The sequence below is a fragment of the Nipponia nippon genome, unplaced genomic scaffold (genome assembly GCF_047370975.1).
Source record: "Nipponia nippon isolate SJK-2023a ecotype South Korea unplaced genomic scaffold, ASM4737097v1 scaffold_3, whole genome shotgun sequence".
Classification (NCBI taxonomy): domain Eukaryota; kingdom Metazoa; phylum Chordata; class Aves; order Pelecaniformes; family Threskiornithidae; genus Nipponia; species Nipponia nippon.
Genome location: NW_028262347.1, coordinates 90,232,284 through 90,251,212, shown reverse-complemented (window position 1 = coordinate 90,251,212; position 18,929 = coordinate 90,232,284). Strand labels below are relative to the sequence as shown.

At 46.6% G+C, this 18,929-nt stretch overlaps 1 protein-coding gene across 1 annotated transcript in view; it reads left to right on the top strand.

Annotated features, from left to right (window-relative positions):
- Positions 1 to 18,929, top strand: part of LOC104013490 (hexokinase-1) — a 39,751-nt gene that overhangs the window by 1,868 nt on the left and 18,954 nt on the right. Inside the window, exons 2-5 of the mRNA XM_009466002.2 lie at positions 5,052 to 5,214; positions 10,166 to 10,314; positions 15,241 to 15,360; positions 18,442 to 18,537. Coding sequence (XP_009464277.1) covers positions 5,052 to 5,214; positions 10,166 to 10,314; positions 15,241 to 15,360; positions 18,442 to 18,537 — 528 coding nt within the window. The remainder of the gene's footprint in view (positions 1 to 5,051; positions 5,215 to 10,165; positions 10,315 to 15,240; positions 15,361 to 18,441; positions 18,538 to 18,929) is intronic.

Genomic DNA, 18,929 nt, shown 5'->3' with positions numbered 1-18,929 from the left:
CACTGCTCTGCTGCCCCACAGCCGCTGGGAACTGGTGGGCTCCGCTCCCACGGGGCAAAGGGGTTTGTGCTCCATCTCAGTGGGTGGCTTGCGGGAATACGTGCCTGCATGGCTTCATTTCAGGTCCCTCCCTCTCCTCTCTGCTTCCGGAAGAGCAGCACTTGCTGCTGGTACGTGCTTGCGGCCGGGGGCTGCCGACCAAGGCGTTGCCCCTGCTCGCTACTCTGCCCCGTGGGGCTCCTGGCTGCAGCGGCTGCTCCTCTACCTCGCTGGTCCACAGCAGCGATCGGCTCAGCGTTTGGTGGCACAGGTGGCAGGTCACCTTGAGGATGCTGCTGTGGGTCAAAGGAGGGGTGTGAAAGGGTTAAAAGTACTGGCGAGGTGAATCGGGGCATGGATTTGTTGCAGGGGTCTCCACTGCTCCGAGGCTGAATGTCCTTCTTCCCTTGTGACCCAGTTTCATCCTTTTTGGGGGTTCCCATCCCTGTGTGCTTAATGCTGCCTTTCTGTGGTGGGATCCCTGCCAAGGGGCACAGACGGGGCTGGTGGTTTCAGGCCCTCAGGATACCGTGAGCCTAAGAACTAGTGTGTGCTGCTTCCATACTGATTTTGCTGGATTTTAGACACTCCCTTAAGTTTCAGAGTAATTTTTTTCCACTTTGCAGTTTCTGGAACATTTTTCAAGATGAGTTGTGGTGAGCGGGAGGAATAGGCAGGGTGGATGCGTAATGTTGAAGATGGTGGTGGTTCATCATGCGTTGGCAGCCCCATGGCCTGGCAGCCCCTGCAAGGGGGCATTTTCCCATGAAACCCCATGTACGTGCACTTGCACGTGACCCTACTGTGCAGAAGCAAGCTGGTGATGTCCGATGCCCTGTACCATATAAATAGGCATGTGGTGTTTTTACTTCAAGCAGGATAAATGATCCACATGTTTTTGAAAACATCTGCTCCCTGAACGTTTGTCATCCTGCAGGGGCAGCAGCTTGAGCTGAGCATCCTCGCTGTGACAGAGGACTTTGCACAGCCCAAACCGAGGCCTCAATTTCTCAAAAGGCTGACTTCCATCCTCAGGGGCGTGGGCATCACCGAGCGTCCCTGGCATCTGTGCCGCTGGCCTGTGCGCAGGGGAGCTTTTGTAAAACTGCCTTTGAGTACCTTTGTTTCCAACAGGTTTGTACCTGCAAGGAGCTGGCCCCAGCAAAGGGAGCTTCTAGGTGTTGCCTGGTTTCTGTCTGCCAGGGGAACGATACCTTTTTGTCGTATTATCTGAGGAGAGAAGAAATAAATATTGCAATCCAAGAGTGACATTTAAATGTCATTTAACCTTGAAGAGAATGTGATGGAATGGGGTGTAAAATGTAGTAACTGGCATCAAAAAAAGCCCTGTAGTTGTGACCTGCCAGTATAAAGGCTTTTTAGGAACCGATCTGATAAATCATAAGTAAGCACGAACAGTTTCAGGGTGCCTAAACTACTTGTTTTAACACGCCTTGGCTCCTAATGAATCTTCCTGATGGTGAAAGGAGTATGGAGTATGATTAGATCCGCAGAAAAATGTTTACATGCTGAAGGGTTTTCATGCAAAGGCTGTGTCAGTAAAATAGGTGCTAATAATTTCTGAAATTGTGGGAGTGCTTTGTTTTTGGATACCATTGACTGTTGTCAGTGTCCGGGGAATGAGGCATGCATTTAAGGAATGGCCCTTAGTGCTGCCTATTCCATTATGCACTTATAATTATTGACAACTTCCCATGGAGGCTGCTGCGATGGCCGGATTTTCAAACTTCTTTTCCCCAAGTACAAAAAGTGTCTTTCCTGTGTGACCAAGAAAAAAATGTGTGCATATGGTTCAGATTATGAAATTCTATTTAAAAAAAATTGCTCACAGATTCTGTCTGGCTGTTGGTTTTTTTTTGGTGTGTTTTTTTTTTTTTTTTTTAAGAAAAAGAAAAAACCAAAAAGATGACTGAGGTCTTGGAGGGCTCCCATAGTGGCACTCTGGGAAGATGCCCTTCCTGGGGGGGTGGCTCTGAGATGGCAGCTAAGTAAAGGAGCATTTTCTGCTCCTTGCCCACACAACCACCTGCCTAAAATTGCTCCTGCTCTCCGCCATCTCCCGGGAAGGGCTGGCACCCATCTCCCACGGGGCCACAGCCACAGGAGCCTCAGTAGGGCTGTATGTCCGGCTGGGTGCCACCGGCAGCTCCCATCTTCGTCCTGGCCGACCCCTCCACTGCTTCCTTTCGGATAAGGCTGAGATTTGCTTTCTGATCGGCTTTTATTGCAGGGAGTTATTAAACCTCCATCCCATAATCCAGCCTCCAGCTCTCCCTGCCCCCCCCCCCCCCCCCCGTTTATTTATGGCTATTTGCTGAGGGTTTTCCCTTGGAGGGCTGCCGTCCCTCGGAGGGCTGCCGGTGCAGGAGAGCAGTGCTTTTTCCCCTTGCAACTGCGCTGCCAGAATGACTAACCCTTTTCCTGCCTGGAAAAAAGCAACTGCTTTTTTTTTTTTTATTTTGGTTTTGGAAACTGTAGCACACAGGAGTGATTTTGTTTCAAACGGAGGTTTAGTCCCCATCTCACCCCCCCTCCCCGCCCCATGAGTCTCAGCGGTGAAGATGGCCTCAGTGCGACGCAATGTGATGCAATGCGAGGCGATGCTCCCTGCGTGCAGGAGGGTCCAGCCCAATTATGTAAGGGCGCTGACGGCGCTCATTGGTTTTTCACAGGAGGAAAAAGACCCCTCCCTCCCGTTGTCCCTCGCTGCTGAGGGTAGCACAGGGGCAGAGGTGGGGAGAACGGACTTGTCTGGTCCTGACCATGCAAACACCAAAACCTGCATTTACAACAGGGCTTTTGGTGGGAGGGAATCATTCACCCCTGTTTTTGGGAGGAGGATGCAGCAGCGAGGCTTTGTAGAGGGGTATTTTAATTGCACAGCGAAGTCTGACTGTGTGAATGATGTGTTAGTGTAACTTTCACTGGGAGATTTGGGGAATCAGGCCTCTGAGCAGCAGTGCGGGCTGCTGAAAGCTCAGCCTTAAAAGAGTTCTTCCCCCCCTCCTTTAAAAGAGAATAACCTCATGCTCTGACATCATGGCTTGACAGTCTTTGCTAAAAAAACCCTATGGCAGGGTTTGCTGCGGAGGAGAGACCTTCCTGCCCAGGCTGGCACCAGCCTCTCCATCCGTCTGCACACCGTTTGGGGCTGCAGAGAGGCTGCATCCCGGCCAGGTTTTTGTTCTTGGGGTGAAATGACACCAGTGGCTGGCTGTGGTTGTTGCTGCGACAGGGCTGTCAGCCACAGCTGGGACGTGGGGATACTGCCCTGGGGTCTCACATTTGTCCTCCGCAACGGAGAACCTGGGCTCAGCTCTTCTGCTGTACACCTATACACAGCTCTACACCTGCACTGTCACTTCACTGGTTCGTGGGCTACCGTGGTATCATTTTGTTGCGCTGTAGCTTCCCCTTAGCATCTATTTGATGACTATTTTGCTTTTCCTCTGCCAGCAACGGCACTGAACACTTCACAGCTTGCGCAGTCTCGGGCAGTGGCCCTGTGGTTCAGGCTTGCCTGGCCCCCACCCCAGCCCTGCGGTTCAGGATCGGACCAGGTAGCTGTGCCCAGCAGTGCCATCCATCCATGCCTTCCTCCCTCGGCTCTGTAAATGCTTGGTCACGGTGGGAGGCCGTTTAGCTCGGGGAGATACGCTATCTTTGGTGCAGACCTTGACTACGTGCAGACAGAAGTACTTTCTGCAGGAGGAATTAAATTGGTGCTGGTTATACGATCAGTTTAGGGTTTAATTACATTTTGATTGTCTGTATTTCCTTTGCAAATGGCATTATTCATCGCTTCCTGTCTCAAAGTCCTCGGTATATGGAGCACTTGCATATACACGTTTCACATGGGGTGTTTTATTGTGGTCCTGTTAGGATATAATGCCAGCTGAGAGAAGAGTTGCTCTCAAGGCTTCCAGAGCAGCAAAGGAGACACAGGTGGCCTTGACACAGAGGTGGCCTGGGGTTTAAAATGAGGTGGCTTTTTCAGTTTTGCTGAGGACAGAAAACACGCGCCTGGTTTTATTTTCTTGGTTCTGGTAAGCTGGAAGCAAAAGTGATCCCAAAGGTGTGGCTTCAGCCTGAGCTGTTTGTAGAACCAAATTTCCAAGGCAGATAATAAACCAAGGCAAGAATAGACTGGTAGCTGAGGTAAAAGGGGTGGAACATGTGTGTTTAGCAAGAACCCCCAAGGCCAAGTTGTATTTTTGAGGCATCAAAGCATCTCTCACTCTTCCTGATGCTGAAGATGGGTGTAATATGGAAAGCAATATTATTGGAGAACTGGAACCGCCTCCTTTTTCTAGGGAGGTAAATAAAGTTCCTGTCTTGGGAAGCCACAAGGGAGAAGTCAACAACTTTTAATTTGATGTTTTATCTTGAGCAGGAAGATGCTACCTGCCTACAGCCAAGGTCGGCCTCTCCTGACCCTCTGGCTATGATAGCTTTGGAGTGGGATAGGGAAAATGGTCTGCTACACAGAAATAATTTCTCAGCCTGGAACGTAGTCCCAAAACCGCTGTGGCAAGTCCTTCGCAATGAAAGTCTTTAAATACAAGGCACCTCTGTGGACTGCAGCGATGCCCACATCACCCCACCTGGGACAAGGTGCCAAAAGAGGGATTTTTTGCTTCAGCTGTTCAGCTCACGGACAGTCAGGAGAGCTGAGAAGTGGGGCGAGGCTGTGGGTGAACTGTTTTGTGTGGAAAAAAAGGAGGCAGAGTGATGTGGGACTGGGTCTTGACTTGGAAAGGCGGTAGGATGGGGTTGGCTTCAGCTCATGTAGGTCCTAGCACTTGCACATTTTCCTTGATTTTGAGTCAAAAGACAAGGCACGAAGTGTGTGGCTGTGTTGTCAGCTTGGCCGGAGCCCTGGGGCCAAGCTGGGGCTATACACTATTCTTGCAATTAAAGAGAGGTATAGCCCTGCTCAGGCACCTCAGGGCAGTCTTTCACTCTGTGGTGGTGTTTGCCTTTTTTCCCAGATTGATAAATACCTTTATGCCATGCGGCTCTCTGACGAAACGCTGATAGACATTATGGCTCGCTTCAGGAGAGAGATGAAGAACGGCCTCTCCAGAGATTTTAGCCCAACGGCTGCAGTGAAGATGCTTCCTACATTTGTGAGGTCCATTCCTGATGGTTCAGGTAAGGAGTTAAGTATTTGTTTTCTGTCTTAAACGTGGTGTGCTTCATGGGAAACCTGTTAGAAATACACCAATGCGCTACCAAGAACGAGAGCAATTTGCTTTCTGGCAAGCCCAGGCAACGCTTCAAAGACAGCCTCCCCTCTGTTTGCAGGTCTGTTCCCACAGATGCTGGAGGATTTTGTGATTCCTGTGTCAAACCCACTTTGATGCCAATGCGAGAGCCCTTCCTAGCAATCAGCCCGCTAACAGTCAATACATTTACGCTGAGATTTGTCTGCCAGCAGTCAATACTTAACATAGGAAGATTTTTCATTTAGGTAATTCATACTCATGTCATCTAGAGTCTTAACAAATACAGTGGCTTTTAGCCGTTTGCTGTTTGACTCAACATCTCTTCTACCTTTTTTTTTTTCCCCCCAGTGGAAGTGTGGACCTTTATATGCTGAATTTGAGTTTCCTGGCATTCGTTTTTCTTTTTGTAGCTACCTCTTGCAGGCTGTCGTAGGGCAAACTCGCAGAACTCAAGGAGGCTGCAGTGTATGGCTCGAAAGCTGCTGCTCTGGTGTACTGAGCTTTTTCTGTCCAGATGTAGGACTCGGTTTTTGCATGCTCACTGTACCTGATAAAAGTGGCACAAAGAGCTGTCAGAAACCAAAAAGATGTTGTGTTGGTATTTGAGACCAAGATTGCCCAATATTACTTATTTTAGTGTTTATAAAAACCATAAATACTATATATAGAGTGTATAAATATATTTATAAACAGTAGATAATAGTGTTTATTATTTAGCGGTAACACTGGATTTCCTTCTCATGTAGCATGAGTTGGTTAACTGTAGTTTGGTGCCTACCACAAATTATGTCCCTGTGTGCAGAAATTGCACAGTTGCAAGAACTGCATGACACGGTTACCTGTTTTGAGGCTTTTTTTGAGCTAAAATCAGGAATTTATTGGGTGAAAGAACATGAAGCCTGGTGCTTTGTGTTACGTCGTGCTGTCTGGCAGGTGGAAGTCTTTGACAGTTCTGCTTTGCTGTTGCTTTATGCCACCTTAAGCTTTTTAGTTGAAGCACGATTCTCTGTCTAAAAGAAACCAAAGGGAGAACAAACTTGAATCCTGTGTTTCCCTTAATTTAGCACTACTGGCTGTTATGTTGAAATGTTGTGTTGAAATTTGCAGCCTGTTGAGACAGCCAGAAGCTGCCGCACAGAGCTGGGTCACGGGCAGAGGTTGCTCTAAGGGTTTGCAGGTGAGGTGACTTGAGGGCTTTTGCACGGAATTCCAGCATTTTTACCGACTCTGAAATCCTTATTTTTTCCTTCATGTGTTGTTTGAGTTCAGTTGAGTACAGACCTGTCCCCAGTACCCTGCTCCATCAGGCACTGCAGGTTAGCAAGTCTGAGCTGCTTGCAGTGAGTCAAATATTTTTGCAAATTTTTCCATGGCACAAACTGGAGCGACTTTAAGATGCAGTATGGCACAGGGAAAAGGGGATCTGCGCCCGGCCAGGAGAGGTGGGAGAGATTGCTGGATGCTGCTGGGACCGAGCATGAGCCAGAGCACTGGATAGCCCTGGTCCGAGCGTATGCATATCTGTATGTCAAGGCATTAATTTCAGATCACATATTATACACCTACTTAAAAAAGCAACCTTGTGTGTTGTGCACGGGGTGCTCAGTTCTTGATCCTGTGCCCATTTGGCTCCTGCCCGCCTCTCCAGGACAGGCACACTGTAGGCAGTGTATTTGCAGCATGGATTAGAGCAAGGCAGTGCTTTGCCCCAGTCAATTTCTGTATAACATGATAATAATCTGTATATGCATGTTGCGAGTGTCTCTTTGGATAGCTGTTAGAAATGCAGGCAAAACCATTCCATTATTTGCCTAGAGGAGGCATGTTCTGACCCCAGGTATGAGCAATATTTGCTGTGGGTGGGTGTCATGGCATTTCTTTCCCTGACTCGCCTCCGTGTGCCCACCACGTCTGGCTCAGCTGTTGCGCAGATGCGGAGCCCCCTTCCCTCTTCCTCTGAAAGGCTCTGGGGGGGCCCTCGCCGATGTGTCTGTGTTGCTGTGCCCGAAGTGTGGGTTCGGCTGCCGGCCGACAGCAATTTCTGCCTTCAGCTGTCCCTCCGTAAAAGCCAGAGGCTGAAAGCCTGCCCTTTTCTCTGGCCTGTCTCTAATTACTGCCTTGTAAGCTCTTTCCTCTGAGTCTGATTATTATTATGAGAGCTGACTATTCAGAAAAATACTGTTGTTTAGTTTTAGATCTGTGCTTGTGTACTTTATTAACAAGGAGCTTTTGAGTAATAATTTTGGAGACTCTGGAGGCGTTGGTGTTAGCAGGGTTTTTTTCCTTCATTCAGAGTTGCTTAATTTACAAAAGCCACGAGGTTTTTTTTATGCAGAGTGCCCAGAACGGTATCTCAAGCTAATTCAAAATGCTTTCAAAGGATCTTCCTAAATTAATTTACAGCAGGTTTGAATGCATCTTAGTGTTACAAAGCATAGATTAAATGCTGCTACTTGGGTTTAATTCCTGAAGTACACTGAAAGAAAACTGCTACTTCGCATACAGAAAGCTTTACTCTAGCTCAGAGTTCTTTTTTCTTTTTAACTGAAAAGGATAATTCTCAATAAATTTTACCTTGTGATGAGCTTGATGGTGCTGGAAATCAAACACGCTAATCTGTTAATTTACTGCCAGGGAAGGTATTTCTGAAGTGCACTATTTGTTTGAGGTATGTACCGAGGTGCGTTTAGGCTTGGAAAAGGGCCATCTGGTCCAGTGTTGATTTTTCTGTTATTTATTGGAGTTAATGGCTTGCCTTCGACAAGTGATACTCATATGATGAAGCTTATTCGGGTACTTGGGTCAACGAGGCACTTGTGGTAAACGTTTTGCTTCCGGTCTTGTTGCGCTGAAGGGGGCTGTGAGTTACGCTGAATCTGTTACGCTGAACCCAATAAAGGGAACTGCATCTACGATTTGGATATGTTCACGTTTTAAATGACAGTCATACTGCAGCAAAGCGATGTTTAAAGCCACGCTGTTCAGAAACAGGTAGGGAAGCGGTGCAAGATCTGTATTTTGGCAAACTCTTGAGTTTGCCCATGTCTTAAGCAGCAAGAGGGAAAACTTGCAATGCAATGCAGTAAAATCAGGAGGAATGTTAGGAGTTATGGGCTCCCACTGTCATTTTGCTATGTTTTTCTGTACAGAGCTTATTGTTCTTTGTGGTTTCTCACATGGCAGTGTTTTGGTTGCTGTATTACACTGCAACCTTGGAAAACCATAAGAGCTTTTGCAGTGCCTTTGCCTCTTTTAGGCTGTTCCTGCTAGAGGTCCTGTCCCGAGGGACGCCTCATCCAGCTCCTCAGCTTTGCTGAGCGGGAGGGGGCTCCTGGAGGTGCATGGGGCGATGAGGAGGGCAGCTCACTAAGCCAGACTTTAGGAGTTTTGATCCGAGATTGGGCAGGGTAATCTCAGAGGCAAGTCTGGGTCTGGAAATCCTCGTGGGTAAATTGCATAGCTGATATTTTGGTGACAGCGTGGGGTCAGAAGGCTCTGAGAGCTGAGTCGAAGTTTGAGGTGACACATCAAAAGGTACTGGTCTTCCCAGCTGCTAGAGGTCTTTCCACGGGTAGAAATGGAAAAACGGTGATGTTGGGAATGGCCTCCCCAAAGTCATAGTTTAAAGTTGGAAGGATGAATGAAAGAGGCCAAAGAGTGCTGCAGGATGGGACTGGCGCTACGCATCGGTGGTGCAGGATGTGGGACAGGCAGCTCATCCCACCCGTGGCATGGGGGGCTTCTGACACCGCAGAAAGGTACAAACCGATGGGGAAACCAGGACGAGAAAGCGCCGTGCGCCTCTGCTTCACCGCCTTCCACGCAGCCTTGGTGAGCCGGGGAAGCCATGCGCAGACACGAATGCTTGCAAAGAGCCTCGGTGATTTAACTGCAGCCTGGACATGCACTCCTGTGTGATAAGTTGTACACACTGCTTCCCTAAACATTACCTTTTCGCAGACTTTAGCAATGGCTGTCTTTGTTTGCTTCCTCTTTGATAAGGTGAGATAGCACAAGTGGTTCAGTCAAATATATTTGCCTTGCTCTCCAGGGGGTGCTGAAAGTGTCATTCCTCAGATAGCCAGACCACGCGTCTCTGTTGCTTGAATTACACCCTAAAGTCTGTGGTGTTGGGGGAGTAGCGGATTTGGCTTCAGACCTTTGAAATCCAAATCCCTCTCCACCACAGAGGGAGATGGAGGTATCCTAACTCTTTCCCTGGCTCCTGGGAAGTTATTTAGGAGCTTTCTACAAGGGGTCGCAACTTCTGAATAACTGCTGCAGCAGTGCAGGGCTGCCCTGTGATTTTTCAGACTGTCGTTTCTCTGACTTCTATTATCTGACTGCAGTTTGCAGTGAATCTCAACTTCTGGGGGTGAAATAAGCGGTTCCTGCTTTAACTACATCTGTGTGTAATTTCTTGATTTTAGAGTAGTGCACAATCCAGCCACCATTCGCTGTTATTTGCCAAAATGGGACAGGTTTATTTACAGCGAATGACTGCTCATCAGTGGTCTGGCATCCCTTCATTTTACTGTCTCTGTTTTCAACATCTTTTTGGCTTTTTCCTGAGATCTTTGCTCTGCCAGCTTCATCATGAGATCTGGCTACAGACTGTCCACTGTTAGTCCATTCTTTTTGGATAAACCCTTGTTGCAGTTGCCTGTGTATCAATGGTGGTTGGTGTTGCCATTGCACCAACTTCATGTTAAATTGTAGGGAATTGGGTTGATGCTTCATGTGGACACCCTGCAGCTAGAACTTCCTTGCTGTAGATGCTGGACATTTGTCTATGCGTTATACTTAACAGAGCTTCATGTTTCTGAGATTTGTGTTGCATACAATTTTTAATCACTTGTGTCTTGTTTTCCACATAGAGAAAGGAGATTTCATTGCACTGGATCTTGGCGGTTCTTATTTCCGAATTCTGCGGGTGAAGGTATCACATGAAAAAAAGCAGACAGTACAAATGGAAAGCGAAATTTATAATACGCCTGAAGATATCATGCACGGCAGCGGAACACGGGTAAGCACCTCTTCTTTAGGATATCTCTCTAAAGAGCAGATGCTTTCACACTGCCATTTTAGAAAAAAAACCACAAGAATGACCTTAGCATCTTAACAGTTGCACCTACAGCGTGCACAGACTCAACTACAGCTCTTGGTCGATACTGAAAATAAATAAGCAGTAGCTAGTGTAATAGAGCATGCATGGGTGCTGCAAATCTGCTGTCATTGTGTGGGAGACTTTTGGCTAAGTTAGGGCAAAAATGGCCTAGAAATAAAAATTCTGACTTCTGTAGTAAAGTTACTTTCCACAGGTAGGAATGGACAGCAGGAAACCAACTTGGTCTTTGTAAGCAGCGAGCATGACCAACCCTGCAACTGTAATGTTAGATGAGGGATAGAAATACCCATGACAGCCGCATATCTGACCTGGCAGTCTGAGCAACTGAGCGTTCATGAAAAGTACAAGTACATTAGAAAAATTACAGGAAGCTGATAGAATGTTTTGGCACAACTTCAACTTAATTTTTGCTGAATAAATGAGAGGGGTTTTTTTAGTCTCTCATGTTCCAAGAGTAGAAAATGTTTGGATCCACTTACTTGGATTTGAAATTGGGTTCTTTGGAAGAATTTATTTTCTTTTTATGATCAGAAAGTGGATTACAATGAATATTTTACTGACAGATTTGTCTCCATGTCAGTGTAAGACAAAACAGGTGATTTTCATTGTTGGGAACAGCAAGGTTTTTTACACTTTTTACTAGAATTGGGTGCTATTTAGGAGTATTAGACCTGCAGGAAACTTACAGCTTGTTTCAGAAGAATAAACAAAAGAGGAAAAAAAGAAAAATTATGCGAACAGCATTTCTGCTCTTAATATATTTTCTGTAGTCAACTTAATATCCATAACGTATGTATCTAGTAACTGCTGCTGCATTCTTATGAGTGGAAGAGGGCAATCATGGCTTGTGAGTAGTACTGGTATAAGCATTGCTGTGACTAGGGCAATAAAATACCTTCCTTGTAAAGACTTTTCCTAACCTTATTACTTTGTTACCTGGCCAAAAGGTCACGCAGGGGCCTTCCCATGGAATGGTTTTGGAGGGAAGCTGAGCTGCCTGGTTTTGGTGGAGGCAGGGAAGTCGGGTGGGCTGCCCGGAGGCAGGTTTGGAGCGCAGGGTTGCTTGTCTATTGAGGGGTGTTGGGAGTCGAGGGGTGTTGGGAGCTGGAGACCTGACAAGCAGCAGGGCTGCCTGCACACCCAGAGGGCAAGTGTCTGCCCTGGGCAGGCAAGGCAGGCTGACTTAGGGTGAGACTTGACGGAGACACAATAATGGTGGTAAGGAGAAGCCAGGAAAGGAGACATCAGGTCTGCATTTTTTCTAGGGCTTTGTGGTGTTTGCGTTTTAATTTTTAAATATCCAAAGGCCATTTGGCTGTCGGGAACCAGCAGCGTGGAGCTCAGACTGATAGGCTTTGTCATGGCTTTTAAACTGAAAGAGAGGCGAGCAAGGCTTCCACTGACCCTGGGGGGACAGTCGCTCCCAGTATTTAAGTACCAGGAACAGAAGAGGAGAACTGCAAGCATCATCAGAATTGCATCCGAGTTCGAAGTTGTCCCATGACAACATCCAACCACGACTAAAACGCTTGCTGTGAGACCTCACAGGGAGGCATGGCGGATGCCCGGGAGGCGCACAGGCAGGTGATGATTTGGTGCTTATGACTGATGCGTACGGTTGAGGTTCTCTGAAATCCCTGAGCCAAATTAGTGGAATACTTGGACTGAACTGCCCGTGCAGGGTAGGCTACTAATGTTTTTCAGCAAGCTGTGTCATTAACTTCAGTGAGTTGTACTCTTAAAGCCTAATACATAATCAGCTTATTGAAGGGATTGCAATTTATGGCTTCATGCCTCACTAGTACGGTTCGTTTTGATGTTTTCTACTTCATTGAATTCGAACTTCTGGTTTTGCCCATCTGTCAGGCATGGGCTGACAGCTTTGCCAGTCAGAGACAGTTCCCTGTCTAAGTCAAGGGCAAAACTCCCATTGACTTCAGTGGTGTAATAGCAGGTCTAAAATTTGTAAGAAGCCTGTCTTCCTTGTCAGCTTTGCGAATGGGAGCATGCCTGAAGCTTGATTTTGGCATTGCTTTTTGTGTTCTGCCGCTGCAGGAGGCAGGTTATGGATTTGTGGCTGTTCTCCCGATCTGAAGCTACGTTTCCTTGCTCCTTAAATCTTCCCTATTCAGGGGCTTGAGCTTGAGCTCAGATCTTCAGTTGCTTGCCAAAGTGTGCTGGCTGCCAGCCAAATGCATCCTTGTGGAGACTTCTTGGAGCCCAACCTGAGCAGGCGACTTCATGGCCAGAGGAAGTAATGAAGCCTGATATCATTTTGCTCTTTCTCATGGTTGTATGGCTTCAGGTCTATAAAGGTGTAAAATCTGACTGGTCCTTTCATCTTGGCTGTGACATTTGCTCTGTCCATCTCTTTGACATTTGATAAAATATTGGGTTGACACTGTTCCCTATTGCATACCTGTGGGTGGACAGGAATTTGGATTTTTCCTCAATCTGCCTGCCCTATTTTAATGAAATCCACAGGAACTTTGTAACGTTGCCTCTACTGTCCTGTCAGAGTTATTTGGCATTTGTAAGGTTTGGATGTTGATATGGGCATGGGCACATACAGATGCGTGCTTGAGTCTCCTTAGGAAAAATCTTATGACCGTCAATGGTAGCAAAATTAATAAATGCCTCTCTCTTTCTTTTCTCCTTTTGAGCAGTCCCTTCCCTCTGTGCTTTATTAAAAACAGTAGCACAGCCAGACCGTGTATTACTGACTAGACACTGCTACTGTAGTGTCAAGAATGTGGCTAATAGTTAACCACATTTGCCCATGCAGGCTGCGGCACGGGTTACACTTGCGCGCCCAGCTGCCAGCCCAGAGCTCTAATGACTCACGCTGCATTGCTTGCAGCAAGCGTGCGCGCTAACTCATGGAGGCGAGCTTCGGCAGGTTGTGCCGGGACGGCACAGGCAAACACCGGCCAGTGCACGGACTTTCTGGAGTGCATTGGGAATGCCCAGGGATCTTTTGCAGTTGGACTTACAAAGCAGGTCCTGTCTCTTCTCTAGGCAGTCATGGTTCATTGCATGAGAGGGATTTTTGTAGCAACATCCACAGTCAATATTTCTGCATCCTGCTGTCTGAATTCCTGAGGGGTTTGAGCGTGGCCCCTGGTAATCCTGGGAGCAGCTGAAAGTTTAGTAGGATTGAGTATTTAGTGAGATACTTTTAGATGGAAAGCATAATAAAAACATACATGCCTGTTATTTCTGTGTTTCTCCTGGAGAAGTTGCCATATTTTATTACTTAACTGTAGTTCTTTTCATAACTCCTTTTCCTCTCTCCCTCGCCTGGACAGCTGAAAATAGTCTTACAGAAGTGCAGCAGTGTATGCTGCTTTCCCATGCCGTTTCACTGCGTGTGCTCAATGAAATCTCCTTGGTTTGCCCAGGACAATGAATGGCAACATTTTCCCTGGGAAACTTACTGTACTTCTGCTTAATCAAATCTGACCTCATTTTAGGAAGGGGCTTAAGGTGCTCTATTAAATTGTAACATTACACACATCACTTCTTGACCTGCTTTGAACGGCAGAATATTCCTCTTCATTTTTTTGTAATTGCTGCAGCCTGTCTGTAGTGCTTTCCCATCTCTCCGAGACTCTGTAAATTGTTCTTAATAAAGCTGCGCAGGCTAATTGCAACCAACAGATATCTTTTTGTACTCCCTCCCAATTATCCCCAATCTTCCGGGCAGTTTTCCTGGCCTCGTCCCACCAGTGCTGTGGACAGGGTTGGGTTTTTTTTGCAGGGAGTTACAACGTGAAGCACAGTTATCTTCTGGGGCAGGCGGTGACTTGTAAATAGTTTGACATCCATTTGTGGTATGGGTCAGTTCAAGGCATGTCTAGCCTTTTGGTACTGGTAGATACAAATGTGGATTTTTGTTGCTTCAATTGCTAGGGCTTGGTTTCAGCTTTGAGTGTTGCGATTTAATGGTTGGACTTGATGATCTCAAAGGTCTTTTCCAACCTAAACGATTCTATGATTCTATGATCTACCTGAGGGGCTTTCCAAATAGCTCGGTGGGAGAGACATCCCTCGCCTTCGTGCCCACACACTCCCTGGCATGCCTGGCTCCTGGTGTGGCTGGCGGGGACACAGTGCTGTTGTCACAGGGTGCCATCGAGGGGCCATCGAGGTGTCTGGGTAGGGATTGGTACCCGCGAGCCTGGTGCAGGCTGCCTGCATAGTTCAGCATTTTAAAATATGTAGAAAATGTTCCCATTTCGGGTTGTTTCTCAGAGCATGTAAAATATTTAGACGAATCCCCTGGGTTTCCTTTTTGTTTGTTTGTTGTGTGCTTTAGGAACAGGTTTGAGAGATGATGGTGGTTGGGTGGTTCTTGCAAAGTGCTGGCTTCTCTGGTCTCAGCAGTGCTTGAGAGAAGCAGATGTTATCTTCTCTGCATCACTGTGAAAGTGCTCAACCTCCTGTGGGGCTGGATCCCAAATGTTCTTTTGAGTTGCTCCTTCCTGTTATTGAAAAGTTAAAAGAACATTTTTGTTCCCATCAAATGTTAAATAGAAGGGTTATGGCAGGCTTGAGAGCCACGTGCCGCTTGTTTCGGGAAAAGCGTTTTTATATGGGTGTAGAAGGACAATGTATTTCATAATTTATTAATTATTAAGGTGTTAATATACACTGCCTGAGAGTATTTTCATAGCTGTGTCATTTATATATATTTAAAAATTTGGAGCAGATATTTTCCCCTTTCCCCTCACCCAGTACAGTTTTCATATGCAGTTTGAAATATTTTCTCCCTGAAACTGTATCTCTAATCATAGTGGTTTTATACTTTTCATTTTCTTACAGCTTTTTGATCATGTTGCTGAATGCCTGGGAGACTTTATGGAGAAACAGCAAATCAAAGACAAGAAATTACCAGTCGGGTTTACGTTTTCTTTCCCGTGTCGACAATCCAAGCTAGATGAGGTAAGAAGATTTCACAATTTTCTTAATATGCAGAAGAGCTACCCTGTTATTAAAACACTGCTATGAAAGCAGTATCCCAGACAGGTCTCATTTTTGGGATAAATGGGTATTATATTTCACTGTCAGACTTCATGTTTGTGTTTATGTTTCTGTCTGAAAGAGCTGGTTAACAGATGAGGAAGAGGCATCTGATGTTTTGTACTGCCTCTGGGTGAGCTCCTCAATATTATGGTTTACCGTGTAAACATGGCAGCAGTTTTGCTGCTTCCTCTGCAGCCTTTTTCACCTCTCCGTGGGGTGTAACTGGGAAGGGCCCAGTCCAGCAGCGTTGGCTCAGATTTTGCTGAACTTCACGAGTGCACCCACCGATCCGGATCAGGGTCTCCCTCCTGAGCAGCAGTGCTGAGCCATGCCACTGGCTGGATGCTCAGTGCTGAAGGCAATTGGGCAAGGCCACCTGGAAGCAACGTGCTTTAAAAAGGGATGGAAATAACCAGCGTTGTATGAAGTGACTGATGTAGATTCCCATGACAGGGATGCTACTATATTTTCCTTTCTTTCCTCATTATATCACAAATGACTCAGCAGCCTCCTCATACAGGATTGCTATGGCAACGGTGTAGCAAATTAATGCAGGGAAGTTAAATCCGCGCAAAACGCAGAGGTTGCACTGTTAAAGCACGACCTGCTTTTCTAGCTTGTAGGTCTCTAGGTTAGCCTGGTGCAACAGCTCCCCAGATGCTAGTGCTGAGGAAGGCCAGGTGAGGCATGATTTTTATTACATTTCATACTTATTAAGTGATGCTGAGAGCTGAAACCAAGGGTGCTTACTGACTCAGGGTCTGAATGTAATTAAGAACAGAAACCTGCCTTTTCCTGCATTAGTTCAGAAGAGATGGGTTGATTTTGGTGCAGCTCTCCAATCTGGCTGCGGTGCATGGTCAGGCTCAGGCTACTGACCTCAGCAGAGTCATGCTGGGGATGTGGTTGTGAAGTTGGGTTGCCCTTGAGAAAATTTGTTTAGCTGCATAATGAAATTGTTTGCAGGCTGGTTTGCTCAAGCTAACTGGGATGAAATCATCTTCTCCCAAGTAACAAGCAATAGGACAAGAGGAAATGGCCTCAAGTTGCGCCAGGGAAGGTTTAGATTGGATATTAGGAAAAATTTCTTCGCTGAAAGGGTTGTCAAGCACTGGAACAGGCTGCCCAGGGAAGTGGTTGAGTCCCCATCCCTGGAGGTACTGAAGAGACGGGTAGAAGTGGTGCTTAGGGACATGGTTTAGTGGTGCACTTGACAGTGCTAGGTTAACGCTTGGACTCGATGATCTTAAAGGTCTTTTCCAACCTAAACGATTCTATGATTCTATGCTTATGTGGGGCAGGGGCAGGCAAGTAGCATGTGGGATGGGTTGGGGATACCTGTAGAGACTTGGAGATGAGCAGTGGCAGAGCGGAGGAGGATAGTAAGAGACAAGGGAGGGTGTCTCTTAATAATAATAAAAAAAAAACGAACAAAAAACAACAACACCCCTCCCCCCCAAAAAAAACCCCAAACAACTCTATTTGTGAGAGGTTTTGTGATATTTTGGGCATTTGAAAAATACGCTTTTATAGATTTTGTGGGCCAGATTTGTTCCTGGATTGCTGCTTCTGTGAGGCTGTGCTTGGATGGGTGCTGGTTTCTTGTGCATGGTGAGCAGATAGGAGGCAGGGTGGTCCCTGGTTTCTCCAAGGGTGACAAGGTGGCACTACATGGTTGGGTCCCACTCAGCCCTGCTGCACTCCAAGGGCTCCTCTCTGCTGCCAAGGCCTTGCTGGCAAAGCAAAAAATCCTTGCAGCCGGCGGCTGGTCACACTGAGAGGACCTGCTCTTTGCCAAGTGCGGTTTGACCAGTTTCCTGAATGATAAAAGTTACGTGGAACAAGGGGCCCTTTTGCCTGTTAAAGCTATGCCTGCAGAGTGGGCTTTGCCCATGGTTTCTCTGTGCAGCAGCACGGGGGTTTGCTGGGTTTCTACAATGATGCTAATGAGGGCAGCACAGTGGCAAAACTTAGGCAAACTGGGTTTGTGGTTTAGTGGTAGGAGAGCACCTCCTGATCTGGAAAGAGCTGCCCTGACCCCTCTGTCCCCTGTAGCTATCCCAGTTGCGAGGGCGAATGTGCACAAGACACATGGCTGACTTTTAAGCTGAGATATGGGCAAATGTACACCCAGGCAATGGCTGCTTGTGCCTATAGGCTTCAGCTTTTCTGGTTTCTAGCTTCTTGGACCCCTGTTGTGATAGATGTGAATATTGTGGTGGGTAGGAAAAGCTGAGCTGATTGGAGTTGTCTTTCCTGTTGACTGCTGTCAATGCTCTTTTCTTTCTTTTATTATTATTTACTTATATACTGAAAGCTCTGAATCAGCTCAGTATTGTCTAAATAGCAGAAAATCAGATGTAGTCATTACCTTGGAGGATTTGCAGGCTCTTTATGACAGTTTGCAGACAAGGAATTCAATACCAGGATTTCCTTTTGATCCATGCCGTAAGTTGGGTACATATATTGCTACATTTCCAGCATTTCCATTTGCCCTCAACCTATTTCCATTTGCCTCAACCTGTAAACACGATACCACAGTGAAACAAGCCCAGACAGCTGGTACTCCAGGCAGCAAACATGCAGCAGTCTGATCCCTGCTGCAGCTGAGTCCTGGACGTACAAACATCACATCCCTTCTCTTTAGTCAGTCCCGCATAGTCAGCTTTTTCTGAAAGCAGTCAATTTCCATGGCCCAAAAGGATTAAATGGTTTTCCAAGAAACACTGTCGAGGAGTAACAGGGAGAAGAGTGGGCTGAAAACACAAAATGCAAACAAACCATTTTCTAGCAATGGAGGGGAAAACAATTTCCCATCTTTCAGTTTACTGTAATGAGAATCGAAGACCGCCAGTTGTCTCAGGTTGGGTTGTTAGGTCATATAAGAAAAGAGACCTGAAGATACATTTGAAGTATAAAATCTTGTTTTTAAGGAAAAAAAAAAATCAATTTGTGTCTTATGGTGCCATCCTGTTGAATGTTGCTCTCTTGTTTTATCAGGGTATTCTGATAACCTGGACAAAGCGCTTCAAAGCAAGCGGAGTGGAGGGAGCAGATGTTGTGAGGCTGCTTAACAAGGCCATCAAGAAACGTGGGGTAAATTGTACTTCATTCTTCTTTTAACTCTGCATCACAGCAAACTGGCGTTTCTTTGCCAGGGACCGTTCTTCATGTCACTGACTTGAGGGTGTAATACGAGTGAAGGTGCAGCTATGCTTTTTTACGTGAAGATGTGTGGTTTTGCTGTTTGCTGGGAAAATGGGGCGGCGTCAGAGTTGCTATGTGGAAGCTGTGATTTTCCTCATAGCACAAAACTGAGTTACTACGTTGTGGTTTGTCACTGGCAACCTTCAGCAATTTTATCACTCTCCAAAAACTGAGAAAGTGCTGTGTGTCAGTGCTGCAGCTTTTCAGTGATACCGAGACGTCCCATTCCTGAGAAACTGTGTCTCGTGGTCTGGGCTCAGCTGAGTTGTGCAACTGCCTTG